Source organism: Narcine bancroftii, chromosome 3 (genome assembly GCF_036971445.1).
Source record: "Narcine bancroftii isolate sNarBan1 chromosome 3, sNarBan1.hap1, whole genome shotgun sequence".
Taxonomy (NCBI): Eukaryota; Metazoa; Chordata; class Chondrichthyes; order Torpediniformes; family Narcinidae; genus Narcine; species Narcine bancroftii.
The window spans coordinates 261,094,076-261,112,298 of record NC_091471.1 but is presented as its reverse complement, the minus strand read 5'-3'; the positions used below and the strand labels follow the sequence as shown (position 1 = coordinate 261,112,298).

General features: G+C 38.4%; 1 protein-coding gene across 1 annotated transcript in view; it reads right to left on the bottom strand.

The window, feature by feature from the left end:
* Window positions 1–18,199, bottom strand: part of sugp1 (SURP and G patch domain containing 1) — a 28,111-nt gene extending 9,912 nt beyond the window's left edge. Inside the window, exons 1-7 of the mRNA XM_069927870.1 lie at window positions 18,154–18,199; window positions 13,064–13,265; window positions 9,033–9,127; window positions 8,397–8,642; window positions 4,634–4,757; window positions 1,754–1,893; window positions 879–1,002 (exon numbers count right to left, since the gene is read on the bottom strand). Of these exons, the coding sequence (XP_069783971.1) occupies window positions 879–1,002; window positions 1,754–1,893; window positions 4,634–4,757; window positions 8,397–8,642; window positions 9,033–9,127; window positions 13,064–13,265; window positions 18,154–18,175 (953 nt within the window). The 5' untranslated portion in view covers window positions 18,176–18,199. The remainder of the gene's footprint in view (window positions 1–878; window positions 1,003–1,753; window positions 1,894–4,633; window positions 4,758–8,396; window positions 8,643–9,032; window positions 9,128–13,063; window positions 13,266–18,153) is intronic.
* Between the last annotated feature and the right edge of the window lie 24 nt (window positions 18,200–18,223).

Here is an 18,223-nt window from a genome sequence, read left to right as displayed (position 1 = left end):
GATTGTAGTGGAGATAGTCAAGAACTTCAAATTCCTGGGTGTTACTATCTCCGAGGATTTGTCCTGAAGCCTCCACGTTAATGCAATCACAAAGAAATCTTGGAAACTTATACACGTGTATCATGGAGAGCATTCTGGTTGATTGCATCACAGTCTGGTATGGCGGCACCAAGTCGCAGGCTAAGAAAAAACTTCAGAACGTTGTTAACTCGGTCTGCGACATCACAAGCAAGGACATCTACATAAGGCTTAAAAAAGCAGCCTCTATCCTCAAAGACCCCTACCGTTGGTGAAAAGATCCAAGAGCCTAAAGATAAGCACTTAGCGATACAAGAACAGCCTCTTCCCTGATTCATGAATAATCAATGAATCAAAGACACTGCCTTGCTTTTTGTGCACCATTATTTTTTTTTTAATATTTATTTTTGTAAGATGGTTTTATGATATGAATACTTCCACTATGATGCTGCACAACACTGAATTTCATTACTTGTTCATTACAAAAAATTCTGCTGAGTGTGAAATCACGCACCACCAGTTTCAAGGACAGCTTCTTTCTCACTCTCAAAGAACTGAACAAAGCTCACATTAGTAAAATAATGTGGCCTTGCTCTCTTTGTAACTCTGCACCATGAATAGCTTTATTTGCATGGTTTCATTAGCATGCAAAACAAACCCTTTCACAGTACATGAATAAATAAATTTAAATAGACGTAAATAAATTTGAAACATCACAAGGTCATTCAAGCAAAACTTGTCACAGACCCATGCAACTGAATGGCAAAATTTTCATCGGAGACAAATTTTAAGGAACTTGTGAAGGTCACTATATTATTGGTACAATTGTTTTATCTTCCAACAAGAGAAGTATTCCTCACCAGAAAGCAGGGTTGTCTTGATTATCCTGTATGGCCATCTTTTCCATATCTGGACCCCCGTCTGCCACAAACTTTGCTAACTTCTCAATCACACTCCGGAGCTCCGGGTCCTCTGGGGGTGAAACTTTAAGCAGGCTATCAGTACTTGAGTTCAACTCACACACCCAACAGTCAACAGCCAAACAAGGTCTACAGGTGTGGATGGGTAAGAGTGGGATATAGGGAGAGCATCGATTAAAGCACACAATGTTTTAATGGAGACACTGGACCACAGACTCATCTTTTTAAGCCCCACTGTTTTCTATTCAGGACACATAACTCAGTTTAAAAGCAACATGTTAAAAAGATTTCTGTACAGAAAATGCAGGGCAACAGAGATAAAGGGAATGTAGCCAACTAGGGAGCTTAAATAAAGAAATGACTAATTCTCATATAGATTGAACAAAAAAATGTATTCATGTCATTCAAGTCTGCTGTCCCCAGATTTTAAAAAGTTTCTGCAACAATCTCACAAACATAAAGGAGCAGATATAAATCAAAGGATGTAAGTTCAAGAGTGTAGAAAATAAACATTTATTGAACTACACTGAAATGACAACATTTCAGTACTTGTGGTACACAACTACCATGTCAAGGTTATCCAGTGTTATCCTAATAGAGAGGATCAAAGATGATTTATGTTACTCGGGCATTAGACACACAGCAGATATGGTGCTGAGTCCTGCTAATTCAAAGGAAGGTCAACTGGAGTAAGATTTCAATCCAACTGCATGAAGTGAAAAACAGATACATATCGTTGGTCTAGATTCCAACCTCATCTTTTGAACTTTGTGCAATTCTGTATCTATCTTCAGATCCCTTTCTGATTTTCCTACCTTTTACAACAGATGCAGAGGTGGTGGAAATTGGCATAGGTGGCTTGGGTACTGACTGACCGACTAGTTTCCCTCGTTTGATTTCAGCAACTTTTTTCTTGTAATAGAGGAAAGCCCGGCTGTTGCGATCATACAAGAAGCTGCAAAATGAAGCAAAATAATTAATTAGGGCTTTCCCACACCCAAATACCATCACACAGAATATATGATGGAAGCTTTGTGCAGGAGATCTACCTGCCAGCACCCCAAAGTACATAAATCAGATGCCAGGGTAGAGTTATCAATAAACTACATATATGAAAACTGGCATTATGGCATACAAGATCAATGAAAATAGACTCAGTAACAAACTGAGTGGCACATACACATTCAGAAAACTTTAAAAACTGGCATCAATGCAATTCCTGCACTTGAGAAATTAGAGAAGCGTGCAATAAGGGAACAGCTGTCATCATGGGAGACTTTAATTTACATATAGATTGGACTAGCCAAATTAGTAAAAATACTGAGGAGGAGGAATACCTTGAATGTTTACGGGACGGTTATCTAGACCAATATGTCGAGGAACCAACTCGGGAGCAGGCCATTTCAGACTGGGTATTATGTAATGAAAAGGGGCTAATCAGCAATCTTGTGGTACGAGGCCTTTTGGGTAGGAGCGATCACAATATGATCGAATTCTCATGACATTGAGAGTGAAGAAATTAAAACCGAGACTAAGGTCCTGAATTTAAATAAAGGGAATTATGATGGTATGAGACGGGAGTTGAGTAAGATTGATTGGGTGGTGTTTATTGGGGGAGGGGGGGGGGGTTGATGGTGGATAGACAATGGAAAGCATTCAAAGATCTAATGGAAGAATTGCAGAAATCGTTTATAAACCAAAAAAATCCGAAGACTGGGAACAGTTCAAGATGCAGCAAAGGAGGACAAAGGAATTAATCAAGAGGGCAAAAATAAATTACAAAAGTAAGCTTGCGGCAAACATAAAAACCAACTGCAAAAGCTTTTATAGATATGTCAAGAAGAAAAAATTGGTGAAATCCAGAGTAGGTCCCTTGCAGTCAGAATCAGGGGATTATATAATGGGGAATAAGGAAATGGCAGACCAATTAAATTCTTACTTTAGTTCTGTTTTTACAAGAGAGGATACAAATAACCTCCCAAGAATGTTGGGAAACATAGAGACTAATGCAAGGGAGGAGCTGAAAGAAATCAATATCTCTAAGGACATGGTCTTGGGGAAATTGAAGGGACTGAAGGCCGATAAATCCCAAGGGCCTGATAATCTACATCCTAGTATACTTAAAGAAGTGGACATTCAGATAGCAGATGCTTTAAGAATTATTTTCCGATAGACTCAGGATCAGTACCCATGGATTGGAGGGTAGCTAATGTTACCCCACTATTTAAAAAGGGGGGTAGAGAAAAAGCGGGAAATTATAGGCCGGTGAGCCTTACATCGGTAGTGGGCAAAATTATGGAATCTATTATTAAGGATGTAATAGCAGAGCATATGACTAGCAGAGAACGGATCGGACAGAGTCAACATGGATTTACAAAAGGTAAATCGTGCTTTTCAAATCTATTGGAATTCTTTGAGATGGTGTCAGGTAAAATAGATGGGGGAGAGCCAGTGGATGTGGTGTACCTGGATTTCCAAAAGACCTTCGATAAGGTTCCACATAAACGACTGGCATGCAAAATCAAGGCTCATGGGATTGGGGGCAAGGTATTGATGTGGATTGAGAACTGGCTGGCAGATAGAAGACAGAGAGTTGGGATAAACGGCTCATTTTCTGAGTGGCAGGCTGTGACCAGTGGGGTGCCACAGGAATCTGTACTGGGGCCCCAGCTGTTCACAATTTACATTAATGATCTAGATGAGGGGATTGGATGTAATAACTCTAAATTTGCAGATGACACTAAGCTAGGAGGGGTTGTGTGCACTGAAGAGGGGGGTCAGGAAGCTCCAGTGTGATTTGGATAAATTGGGGGACTGGGCAGATACATGGCAAATGCACTACAATGTGGATAAATGTGAGGTTATCCACTTTGGTAATACAAACCGGAGGGCAGATTACTATTTGATTGGCAATAGATTGGGAGATGGGGAAGTGCAGAGAGACCTAGGGGTTCTTATGCACCAGTCACTGAAGGCGAGCATGCAGGTACAGCAGGTGGTTAAAAAGGCAAATGGTATGTTGGCCTTCATATCAAGAGGGTTTGAGTATAGGAATAAGGATATCTTACTGCAGCTGTACAGAGCCTTGGTGAGACCACACCTGGAGTATTGTGTGCAGTTTTGGTCACCTTATCTGAGGAAGGATGTTCTTGCAATGGAGGGAGTGCAGAGGCGATTCACCAGGCTGATACCTGGAATGGCAGGAATAACTTATGAGGAAAGATTGCGCAAATTGGGATTGTACTCGCTGGAGTTTAGAAGATTGAGAGGGGATCTCATAGAGACATATAAAATTCTGGCAGGACTGGACAGAATGGATGCAGAAGGGATGTTTCCAATGGTGGGGGAGTCCAGAGGATAATAGGCAAACCATTTAGAACCGAGATGAGGAGGAATTTCTTTACCCAGAGGGTGGTGAATCTGTGGAATTCATTGCCACAGAGAGCAGTAGAGGCAGGTTCATTGAATATATTTAAGAGGGAATTAGATATATTTCTTCAGTATAAGGGAATTAGGAGTTACGGAGAGAAGGCGGGGACGGGGTACTGAACTTTAAGATCAGCCATGATCTCATTGAATGGCGGAGCAGGCTCGAAGGGCCGAATGACCTACTCCTGCTCCTATCTTCTATGTTTTATATGTTTTTTTGATATATTTCAGCTACATTACTGGCTAAATTGACTAACAGTACTCACGAGAAGGCAGGGTTGTCTCTGTTGTTCTGAATGGCAAGCTTTTCAACTTCATGACCCCCATCTGCCACATATTTTGCCAGCTTCTCTGCGACACTCCTCACTTCCGGGTCCTCTGGGGGTAAAACTTTAAGCAGGCTATCAGTACTTGAGTTCAACTCACACACCTTACAGTCAACAGCCAAACAAGGTCTACAAACGTAGATGTGTAAGAGCAGGATAGAGGAAGATTATGGGTTAAAAGCAGGATGCAGATGCATTCTAAACTACTCGATATCAATACTACATTTGTAAAGTTTTCTCATTGCCTTCCAAATACACCAAAAATGTCCTTTTTCAATGTCTAGGTGTATAAAATGTTAATGACTTCAGCAGCCCTATAGGCCAGCAGCTTTCCAGTTTGATTTCCAAAAAGATGGCTGATCTTAGCCAGATTAGCTGCTTAAAATGGGTTCAAGTGGTCACGTATTTTGAGAGAAAACAGGGTAGGGCAAGGGTGATGAATTCATATTCCCTCTTCTCATGATAGTGACTATTTTTGGAATAGCAAATAAGTGCATGCACGGCATGCATTTTTGACTAAGTACAGGATAACATTTGGCATTGAGTCATTCCTAATGATTTAGAAAGCCAGTCCTATATTTTCTGCTAATTTTTGCCACCAATTTTACGAGGTACCAAAGGGGATTTCAGAGACTGAAGCCCAGTGAGAAACGGACTTCAAAAAATCATGATAGAAAATTGGAGGAAATAAAACTTCCTTGCTCCTCATCATAGCTAAGGAGGCTTTCATTAGTGCTCTCCAGATATAAATCCCACAAGCAATCTGTAGGCTCAATGTACTTTCATGAACATTAACTCAATCTGGGAAAATTCTTTTAAGTTAAGAAATGCCAACATGCCCAGCAACTCCCATAAATAGCAATGCAATAATTATTAGATAATTAGTCAGTGATGTTGGCTGAATAACAAACTAGGCATAACTTTTGTTCATTGCTGCATTATCATACAATGTTAGCACTTGTTCCTTGCAGAGAAATCCCTTGAGCTGCATTCTCTTGCTCTTTCACTGTAGTCCTGCAAGTTATTTCTACTGCCAATATAATTCTTGTTTGAAGGCATCAATTCGTTCAGTTTTCATCACCCAAATAGCAAATCAAATCACACTGGTGTTGCTTTTTAATTTTAACTCTTCAAATGTTATGACTAGAGATTGCCATTCATTGGTTCTTTTGTCCATAATAGACATGGGAACCTCTTCAATGGTTCCTCATTTTGGATTTAGCCACAATTCACTGTGGCTCTGTAGACAACTTTCTTTCCACAGATTTAAAAAGTGAATTATTTGCAGCCCACCGCAAAGAATAACTAAATAATTCAGGTGTTCTACTGTTATTTCTTTGTATGGTTTCCAGCATTGCTCCTAACATTAGGCTAACAAGTCAGTAGCTCTCATCTTTCTTTCTCAAACAGTGGGACTTAATTTTCTACCCTCCAATCCACATGAACATTTCCAGTATCTATGGAACCTTCAAAGAAGATAACCAGAGCACCCACCATCTCTAAAGCCACCTCTTTCAAATCATTAAAACTTGGAGATTATCAGGTTTCAAACTCACCATCTTCTCTAATCCTTAGTTCATTATTGCCAGATCCTTGATTCTCTCATCTAAACCTTGGATGTTTTCTGTGTGCACCTTGTGTGCTCTCTGAATATTTGCAGGTGGCTTTGTATCCTTCAAATGCCATCCATATGCCAAAACAGATGCTGTAAATTGCCATTCACAATGGAAATGAAGTTCCCAGGCGTATGTGAGAGAGAATAAAAGGCAGGAAAGCAGGGCACAGGAAATGAGATGGGGGGGGGGGGGGGTGGAGGGGGATCTAAACAGCCTCCTTCTGAGTTGCTCTAAGATTAGAAATTTATCCTCACTCATCTTTTTGTTTTTGTGTACCTACAAATACTCCATCTACGTTTATATTTCTTGATCATCTACCTTTATATTCTAACTTAGTGGATGTCAGTACCTAAACCAATACGTAAACATTAATTCTAGTAATGATCACAGTGCAGTTTATGGGTGGATGCCATTTGCAAATCCTTACTGCGCTTTTATCCTTATAGTATGAGAATGATAAATTGGCTGCTAAGCTCTTTGACAGTTTTCCAAGTCAATGACATTACTTTCGCCAAATGTCGATTTTCCTTTGTCTTGAGAGAGAATTTTACAGAAGCAAATGGCCACTTAATGTAACCGCTGAACAACTACAAATAAAAGTGCACATCCAGTCCACCACTGCCAATGCTCTCCGCTCTTGAACATGGTGCTTGGGGAATATTTTCACAATGACTTACTGCAAGCTTTCCTAAGTGACTAAAATCCTGGCAGCAACTATTTTTAAATAATTCAGAGGGCATCAGCATCATTAACAAATTCAGAATTTAATGCCCACCTCATAGTGAATTCTGATGAGGAGTTCCAAGATTTTAGTGCAGCAATGATTAAGGAAGCGACATACTTCCATTTTAAGTGGCATGTGAATTGGCCAGCGACACCATGCTAGCATTTACAATCAACCGCTGTCCTGCCTAGGAGGTAATGCCGAAGAAACCTTCACAAGTCGTTAAAGTACTCATTCTTGACAATGCAAACTACAGCCAGTGTAGGAAATAAATATTTAAGGTGTCTTCTGTGGTGCAAATTATGCAAGTCCTTTGCCCTTTAATGGTGTGAAGCATTTTGCAGTTTGGGAAAATGCTGTGGAGATGCTGAAGGCAAGTCAGTGACTTCAGGAAAACCAGCCACTGATCTAGATTTATAGGCATGTTATTTACAAGCTGGACTAGAAAATTTCATCTTTATGATTGATACTCAGGACACTGAATGTGGGCAAGAGATGGAAACAATGTTGAATATTCAGGGGAAGTGATTAAATTCTCACTTGATGGCAATAATAATTGACATTTGTATGGCATCATGCCTCATATGTTACCCTGGTTTCAAGTAGACATGATTGGTTTTATTTTCCAAGGAACAGAAATTGAAATTGAGCATTACAATTAAAAGGCACTGCTCACTTCTGAATCGTGATAATTAAAGATAGTTAAAAATGGTTGAACATAGGACTGTCCCAAAGTGCACATGCAGTAATTGCTTGGGTTTAAGATCATTTGTCTCTTACAAGACAATTTTCATGTAAGAAGACTTTTTCCCTGAACTTTCTATTAGATTCAATTTTACTAAGGGTCCTTGCTATCACTTGGTTGAATGCAGTGCATGATGTTACCCAGTGTCCTTATGGATCCCACTGCTTATGTACAGGGGGAAATGGGAAAAGAGTGGAAACAGTGAGAATTTTTCTTTTAATGTAAAGAGCATCTAATTGGTTTTCATATAATGATCAAAACTTCAGGATACTGGAATACACTGTACAATGGCTGAAATACTTCAGAAGCATTGTCTCATCACCATTTTGGAAATATAGCAACCAATTTTACCCCAATGTGGAAAAAGAACTGAATGCAACAGAAGATGAGAGAATGGCATGTGTAAGTGGAATTCTGACTGCCATCCCAACCTTAAGCCAAGTTATCACAGTCCACTGACTCGAATTGTGGTACAAGTCAATAACCTTAAGAAAAAACTTTTGTCTGCAGCACTGCCAAGTTTCTAAACTTCTCAAATTCCATCCAGATTCCTTACTCATTGCATGACAGCAGCTAAAATCTAATGTACAGTTTTAGAGTTTAAGTGCTGCGACTTACCTTTTACTTCTGCCCACTCTTCCAGATCATCATCCTCTTCCTCATCATCGTCATCTGGCGACTGGAAAACTCTGGGACGGTTGGCAACTGGTGTTTGCTTGGCGTGGGTGTAGTTCTTCATTTGGCCTAAAGTGCTGCCTAACAAGCTCATTCCTAGGCCTGGTCGCTTCCCGATTAGAACTTGTCTCTTCTGCGACTGGGTTCCAGAAGGGCTAGTGGTGTTGCTGCCATTACCAGTTGGACCCCCTTTTCAGTAAAAAGTCTCAAATCAGTGGATCTGTTGCTGCAGTCAAAAGCACTCACCAAGAAGTTGCATTTAAAATTGCCAATCTACTTATTGCCAAAGCTTTGCTGCAAGAGTTAAATTTCTAACTATACTTGAAATCCAGGAGTAAATTCCCCGATTCCCAATCATACCACCTTTGAAATACAACTAGGAAAATGTATGATTTTACAATGACTAATTCCATCATTCATTCTTAAATCAAGTATTCCAGCAAACATTGCCTGACCTACTGAGATTTTAAAAAATCAGGGCACTGTGGTGACCACAGCATTCCAAATGCTGGTCTTTCAGCAGGCCTCAGATCTCCACAGTGAACTCATCAACTTTTTTGCATTCCAAACTCTCCTCACCTGAACTTGCTTTTTCTTTCTGCATCTTCAGAAACTCCTGCAGGAAACTCCCATCATTGGCAAATTTGTTAGATGAGTTTATTTGGTCACTATCCCTGCAGAATAGTTAGAATATCAATGAATTCAACACTAATCTGCAAAAATCAAGGGCTTGATACAAACGTCAAAATTCATTGAAGTTGCTATCAATAGAATTAACATTGGACCCAATGGGTTGAAAGTCAATAGTACTTAGAAGGTTTTAGAAAGTGTCAATACAGAGAAGAGTTGCCATGAAAGAATATCTGTACAAAGGACTATATGATGTAGGCCATCTCCAGCTATTTATTTTATCCGGTGAGCTTGAAGGAGGGGGAATTCAAAGACTCATCTGCAGAACCAAAATTTTAGTGAGGCAGTGGCCACTAAGGTCCAGAGTATGGTAGAGCATTCAAAAGGAAAATTTTCCAAAAGTTACGAAAAAAAAAGTCATTACGTGGAGCCACAAGAAAGTACTTCCTACGATTCAGCAAATGGTCGTCTTTGATATCGTGAGGTATTATCATGGAGCTCAGTTCAGTGGTGAGAAGAGATGGGATTGTGGTTTAAAGCAGTGGAAATCATGTGGCAGATTTGTTCAAAATTAATTAATGCTTTTAACAAAACAATCAAGAACTAATTCCAGCAACAAGAGAACAGCAGACAAAGAATTGCTAGAGAACACCACAGACAGCATCCATGAGTAGAAACAGTCAATCAACAACATTGATCGTGGATGCTGTTTGATCTGCTGAGTTCCTCCAGCAATTCTTTGTTTGCTCAAGATTCAGCATCTCCAGATTTTGTTTCTCAGCTTCAGAAAATATCTTGAGAAGACTATTTATTGCTGTTTGGCGGAGCCAACATGGGGATTTTATCCTGTACACCACAAGCTACTGAGAAAGCGTTGGAAGCCCATGCAGTAGCAATGTTCAAAAGAGAATGAAGGATTTGAAAGGTGACAAGGAAAAAAAACTGAGGAAGAGCATGGAAGTGCAAATCTATAGATAACTGGTACAATGATTAAAAAACCAAATTGCCTCCATCAGAGGCACATTGTTCTTCAACTGTCACCTCAGTGTAGTAAGAAGAACCAATGCAGTTTTGTTTAAGTATATTGATAGGAGCTTTTCTCAATCCTGAATTTATACAATGACTCAGCCTCCATTGTTTACTCAGATAAAAAGTTCTGAAGAGTATTCAACATTTAGCAAGAGCATGAAAAAATGAGAGGTAGTACTCTTATATAAGAGATGATATATATGTAGAGTAGTCAGAAAAGATATTGCTTTGGCAATCGTGGTGAAGAACTAAAATATTTTTTGGTGGATCTTAGGAAAAAAAGGAATAGAATCAAAAATGGGAATTGTTTATCAGCCTCAAAATAGAAGTTGTGATATAGGACAGTATAAATACATTGGAGTGCATGAAACAAAGAAGACATAGTAATCACATGGGACTTTAATTGACAGAGAAATTGGGGAAATTAAATTCATACTTATAATATTGAGAATATGTAAATGAGGTCGATTTTTAGGCCAATATGTCAAGGAACTACTTTGGAGCTAATCCCGTTATGCAGGTTTTAAAGTAGATCTGAAGTTCGTCCAAAGCTAATATGGATGGAACTGAAAAAAAAACCTTTTAATCACTTTGCAAAGTTTGAGAACTCCGTTACAGCAAAAAGCACAGCCAAAAGCTGCTAATTTACCACAAAACTCATATCTTACAAAATTATCTAATTTATCTCTAGTTTCTGGAACATTTGAATAGACTACTCCATACAGGTATATATTCCTTAAAATTCTCAGGAATCTTCAATTATTTTCACATCACCTACCAAATAAGGATCTTCTTATCAGCTCCCGTTGAGGACAAGAAAGAAATGCAGCCCCCCTTTCCCTTCCAGTCATCATTTTAAAAATTACATTTTGATGATATTCTAAAATCTACTTTCTCGAAGGGGCTCCATTAAAAAGCATAACAATAACATGAAATAATTTTACATTAATTTTAACATTGATGTAGTTTAAGTGGAAACCATGACTCAAAATAGAAATTAGGAGATTGGTTATGGTAGGCTGTGAAACTACATGGAAGGGTACAATATTAGTAGACAATGGGCTATCGTTTAAACAAATACTGTAATCCATGATGTACAACAGGTAAAGTAGTCCAACGATGAATCACCGGAAAATCCTGATAGACTGGAAATCTTCAAGAATTCAGAAAAGATGACCAAGAAAAAAAATAAAAAAAAGAAAATAGAATGAGACTAAACGAGTGAGAAACATACAAAGCAAATACAAGTTTCTATAGTTAAATTTTTTATATTTAATTTTTTAAAAATTTAGACATACAGGAAACGGCATTTCGGCTCATTCTGTGCCGCCCAATTTACACCCAATTACCCTACACCCCCAGTACATTTTAAACGGTGGGAGGAAACTGGAGCCCTAGGGAAAACCCACATGACACAGGGAGAATGTACAAACTCCTTAAAGATAGCACAGGATATGAACCCCAGTCCTGGTCGCTGGCATTGCGCTGACTGCTACACCAACTGTGCCATCCAAAATTAAAATGCTATCGAGAGCAAATGCAAGTCTGGACAGGAACATTTATAATGGCAAATACAAAATTGCTAGAGGAATTAAGCAGATGCTTTCCAGAAGACAAAAATCCAGGAGGATGTGGGACAGGCAGTAACCAATGGAGTACTTCAGGGATCAGGGTCAGGACATAACTGTTCATACACCTAACCGTTCATAATCAAAATCAATAATCTCGATGAGGAGACCAAAAGTAATACTTCCAAGATTGCCAACATCACAAAGATGAGTGGAAAATATCAATTTAATGATGAGATGCAGGTTCAAAGAGTATAGAAAAGTAAATAGACAAAAACAGTGTAGTTGGGAGAAAAATAATGGTAGAAATAACAGGTGCTGAAAAAAAATTGGCAAAAGATTGAGAAATATAAGTGTCCATATATGGAATAGGTTGCTCCTGCTTCAAAGTTACTGTTGGATAATATGCAGGTACCGCAGATTATTTGGAAAGCAAACAACACATTGGCTTTTATTGCAAAATGATTTAATTTAAATTAATATTAAGGGAATGTAGGATTAGGCCATTTGACCTCAATTGCCTCCTCCAAATCCTATAAGATTGCAATATCAATAATATTTATTGAGCTTTAATATTCAGTAACATCTATCAAAGAAGCTTTTGATCTTGGTCTTTAAAATATGGAGAAATAGAAGGATTTTCCAGCCCCCAGGAGAAGGGATTTCAGAGTAAAGATCTCATACTACAATTAGACAGGGCATTGGTGTCAACACACAAGGTATTGTTTAGTGTCTAGGTCTTTGTACTGAAAAAAATATGTGGCATGGTTAGTGTAGCGGTTAGCTCAGCGCTGTTACAGTGCCAGCAACCGGGATTCGAATCCCATACTGTTTGTAAGGAATTTGTATGTTCTCCATCTGCATCTGTTTCCTCCGGGTGGTCCAGTTTCCTCCCACTGTTGAAAAAGCTACTGGGGGTGTAAGTCAATTAGGGGTATTTGGGGTGGCATGGACTTGTGAGCCAAAAGGGCCAGTATGTCTAAATTAAAAATTTAATTTAAAATTACAGGAATATTCTGATAGGTTCCTGAAATATCATGTTAATCAAAGGAGAGAGTGAATAGGGTGTGCCTCTATTCTCATGAATTTAGAAAAAGAGGTGAAATGAATAAAATTCTAAGAGGGTGTGAAAGAGGAAATGGGATTTCAACAAGAAAGTCTGCAGATGCTGTGAGTGTAATGCAATACACCAAAGTGCTGAAGGAACTCAGGTCACACAGCACAACCTTAAAGTAAGGGTGATGCTAATTTAACACGTTACCAAATATTCAAGAATCCCATGAATGCTCCAGACATAATACTCTATCCATTGCAAATTATATAAATTAGTCAGATGTGAAGTGACCCAAATACTAACAATTGGAAGCATTTACTAGCACTTACTGAACAGGTGCTGTTTGCAGCTTTGTAAAACTGCCCTTCTTCGCCTTTTCCATTTTGGCCTCAATTTCTTTTTTCTTCTGTGCTATCAGCTCCTCTTGTTTCATTAGGTTCACATACAGTTTATTTGGTCTGTTGGAAGAACCTAGACGTTCCAGACTAAAAGAGCGCTCACCACTGGATTTGAGAGTCCCACCAGTTTTTCCTGCAATGAGGAAAAAGACAAAATCCAAAAAAAAAAGCAGAAGATACTTAAGAAGTAAAAAAAAAGGCACAATACTGATCAGTCTTCTGCAGTCAGTAGGAGCACAATGCAAAATATTCCGACCTCCAATAAACTCAATCCATGTGGTGCACTATCATTGCAGTTATGTTACTGGACTATTAACCATGAACTGGAGATGGTTCAAATCCCACTACAGAAACTAAATGCAAATAAATAAATCTGGATAAAAATAAGTATTAATAATGATGTATCAATTAGAAAAGGAAAAGAGTTAAAATTGCCGACATCAATGATTTTTTTAGAAAACCAGTTCCATTTCTACCCAAGAAGGGCGATTCACTGATTATGTATCAAAATGTAATAATAAAAGTAAATAACACATATTAATCATATTAATAATAAAATCTAAAATTTGGAAGTGATAGTCCCCCATTCCTTTTAGTCTTTTGAAGATGGGATTTATTTATATGTGGTTGTTTTCCCTGCAATATGTATGAAGAAATAACCAAATCTAATGAGTTAAAGAAATTTAGAATTTTTGGTTACTGTTTTTCTCTTGCTAGTCCCATTATAGATAATCATCTTCTTCAGCCATCTGTGTTAGATACAGCCTTTAAGGAATGGTAAAGATTAGGTATTAAAAGTTATAAAGATCTTTTTGTTCTTGATAACTTTGCCTCTTCAGAACAATTGTCAGCTAAATTTAATCTTTCTAATAGACTTTTTAAAATATATTTACAAGTTAGACATTTTGTTCAGTCTAAACTTACTTATTTTCCTCAAATATTCTTGATATATTTTTTAATTTACGGTTTGTTCAGGGTGGATTAATATCATGCATTTATAACGACTTATTGGATTTAATGGCTGGAATTATGAACAATTAAGAATGTGATTGGAATATAACATTTTTAGATGAAGATTGTACTCTATTCTTAGCTTGATAATGATTCCTCATTTTGTGCAAGGCATTGTTTATTAAAATTTAAGGCAGTACATAGAATAAACATGTCCACATTTTTATGTAGATGTTGATCGCGGAAACTGCCAAAATGTTTGGCCTGGAAGTCAGCCTGAAGAAAACTGAGGTCCTCCATCAGCCAGCTCCCCACCATGACTACCAGCCCCCCCACATCTCCATCGGGCACACAAAACTCAAAACGGTCAACCAGTTTACCTATCTCGGCTGCACCATTTCATCAGATGCAAGGATCGACAATGAGATAGACAACAGACTCGCCAAGGCAAATAGCGCCTTTGGAAGACTACACAAAAGAGTCTGGAAAAACAACCAACTGAAAAACCTCACAAAGATAAGCGTATACAGAGCCGTTGTCATACCCACACTCCTGTTCGGCTCCGAATCATGGGTCCTCTACCGGCACCACCTACGGCTCCTAGAACGCTTCCACCAGCGTTGTCTCCGCTCCATCCTCAACATCCATTGGAGCGCTCACACCCCTAACGTCGAGGTACTCGAGATGGCAGAGGTCGACAGCATCGAGTCCACGCTGCTGAAGATCCAGCTGCGCTGGATGGGTCACGTCTTCAGAATGGAGGACCATCGCCTTCCCAAGATCGTATTATATGGCGAGCTCTCCACTGGCCACCGTGACAGAGGTGCACCAAAGAAAAGGTACAAGGACTGCCTAAAGAAATCTCTTGGTGCCTGCCACATTGACCACCGCCAGTGAGCTGATAACGCCTCAAACCGTGCATCTTGGCGCCTCACAGTTTGGCGGGCAGCAGCCTCCTTTGAAGAAGACCGCAGAGCCCACCTCACTGACAAAAGGCAAAGGAGGAAAAACCCAACACCCAACCCCAACCAACCAATTTTCCCTTGCAACCGCTGCAATCGTGTCTGCCTGTCCCGCATCGGACTGGTCAGCCACAAACGAGCCTGCAGCTGACGTGGACTTTTTACCCCCTCCATAAATCTTCGTCCGCGAAGCCAAGCCAAAGTAAAGTAAAATGTGAGAAGTGTAAAATTTTTGAAGTTTCGTTGATTCACATGTTTTGGGAGTGCCCCAATTTAGGAAGATTTTGGGAAAAAATTTTCAAAACTTTATCAACAACTTTTAAGAGCAAAATAGAACCATGCCCTTTAATTGCCTTGTTTGATTTTTCTAGTGAACCGGACATATCTCTGTCTGCATCTCAGGAGAAAGTTTTAGCTTTTGTCACGTTGATAGCCAGGCGAGCAATTTTAATGAAATGGAAAGATGACTCTTAACCTACTCATACACATTGGTTACAACTTGAAGAAAATGAGACACAACATTATAGATAGAAAGCTTCAATTTGAAAAGATGTGGGGCCATTCATAGAATATTATCATGATTGGAAGATTTAAGAAGTTTGGATACTCCGGTGATTCTCTGTCTAGTTTCTGAAGGTCATTATTTGGTTCGTACCTTTACATCCTTTTCTTTACGGTAACCTTCATTTACAAAAATCTACATCCCATTCAGACCTGTTAAAAGATAGCCAAATAGGTCTGACACAAAATGCTTACCACACTTCCCCATATAATTGTATATTATTACAATGAAAATATCAATAAGCTTTGGATAATTTTCACTTATTTGAATTCAAGCACTGATTAAAGAGGTTCATTTTCTAAAATCCAAAACAGTTTTATTTCTAAGACCACTGGTGCTGAAATTTATAACCTAAAGGCACCTGGGCTGGTCAGTTCCACCAACCACTGTCATGAGCAAGCATCACACTCCACAGAGATCAGCTATCAACTTGTTAAATATGGATTTAATTATGTTGTCATATATCATCAGACAGGATTTACCCTTTGTTTAGACCAAGGGATTGTCTAATGTTGTTTACTATTCAGAATTATTTTTAAGAAATATTGTTAATAAACAAATATGGATAGATTTTTCCATTTACATTTATATTAATTGATATGTATATGTACCTGTAATTTGTTATATTAGAAGATTTTGTTAGTAGGATTTATATGTTAGACAATAAAAATACTTTAAGAATGTATTAATAATGATGAATGTAAAAGAATAAGTTTCATAGAAATCCACCAGGCTACTTTCAGATAAGGAAATTCAAAATCCTTACCCAATTTGATGTTAGTGTAACAGGTAATTAAGAATGGGCGATAAATGCCTGTCAAAGATTGGTTAAAGAAAGCTGGTTTTAAGTATCTTATAGAAGTAAGAGAGACAAAGATGTTTTAAAAGAGACATTCAAATTTCAGAACATTTGAAGTTGAAAACAATGCTGGATCGATTAAATTTATGTATATCCAAGAAACCCAAATTGCAAGAATGCAGAACTATAGGGCTGATGGAGATTACAAAGATAGGGACAGGTAAAACAATAAAATGATTTGAAAATGAAGAAAATTTTAAAATGTCAAGGCATTGCTTAATCATAATCCAGAATAGAGCAGCAGGAACATAGTGGTAGATGAACACGATTTTGCAGATATTGGGTTTCCAAAGTTTTGAGTATAATGAGAAATCAAAGTATACCAAGAAACTCCTGGGGGATGTAACACTATATTCTGAAAAAATGTAGCACCATGTATATGTAGATATTTGGTAACAGAAAGCAACAGAGGAAAAGACATCCCTTGAAGCAACCTTTTTTGGGTACTCTCAGTATGATGCAAGAATGTGGTTTATGGCTATTTTGTGACTAGTCAGAGACTTTACAAAATGAGACCTAGGTCTCAAGAATCAGGAGTTAAGAATCCACACCAAGCTTCTAAAAGATTGAATAAAGCTTAGAATACTGTATTAATTTTGAAGCATCATATTTTTGGAAGAATGGAATAACCTTGGAGTAAGTGAGGGTTACTGGAATCACCAGTGGATAAAAAAAACTGGGAAAGTTGGTCAAGTTTTCCTTGCCGGAGAGTATTCTTGGGATGAAAGCTCACAGAAGTCTCAAATGTGAACTGTAGTTATATCTCTTTACTTTAAAAGCAGATTAGAAATCAAAGCACCCCAGAATTACAACAATGTCTAAAGACCTAGAGGACATTAAACAACTGTGATCTGAAATGCAGTTTCAAGAGAAACTTTTAAGAGAGAATCTGATAAGACTTTAAAAGAAAATAACATAAAAAGATTTTGATCAGGAAATCTCAACTAATCAGACAGTTCTTTCAAGGAGAATGCATGAGCACAATGTGCCTGTAAAACACCAAGTTTTCTTGCATCCGACAAAAATTCGATGTGGTAGATACTATAAAGTGAAAATGCCCGCTCCTGACAATCTGGACATGTAACTTCGTCTAAACAGTTACAGATTCAAAGTTTCATTGCACAGAGAGGCAAATGCCACCTCGGCAAAATATATAACCTTCAAGAACCTGTAAGCAAAAACAAAATTTTTGGAAAAATGTCTGTAATTAAATGTAACCAACTCTGCTATCTACGTTTGACCATGGGAGTGGGGAGGAACAACGAAGCTGCATTCTAGATTTAAAAACATTTTCACGTGAAACTGGCTGATGTTTTTTTTCTCTGTGAAGAAAACGACCACAGGCGTGATCTCTCTCCTCTGAAGATAACAAATGACTGGGACCAGTTCCTAATCAACAACATAGGCTCAGTAAAAGGGGGCGTGCTGAAGGAAAATAACTTTAAGCGAATGAATATAGATTTAGCTGTTAATTATGATCAAATATGTTTGATACTCCCCTCTCCATAACTGCAGTTAACCAAATTGTCTGGATTTTCAGGGCAAAATAAGAACTCCGAATAATCCCTTCACCTTTAATCACAAAAAAATAGGTTACTGGGAGAGTTTTTTCTCTCCCTCTCTCCAACAACCCCGAAATTCCAATTAACTCGCCCTTTCCGTCCCAAACAATCACCACGACACCAACCTGTATCGCCTTCCATCGCCATAGCTTCATAGTCCTCTGATGTCACTACCGGATAACAGCGGCATAACGG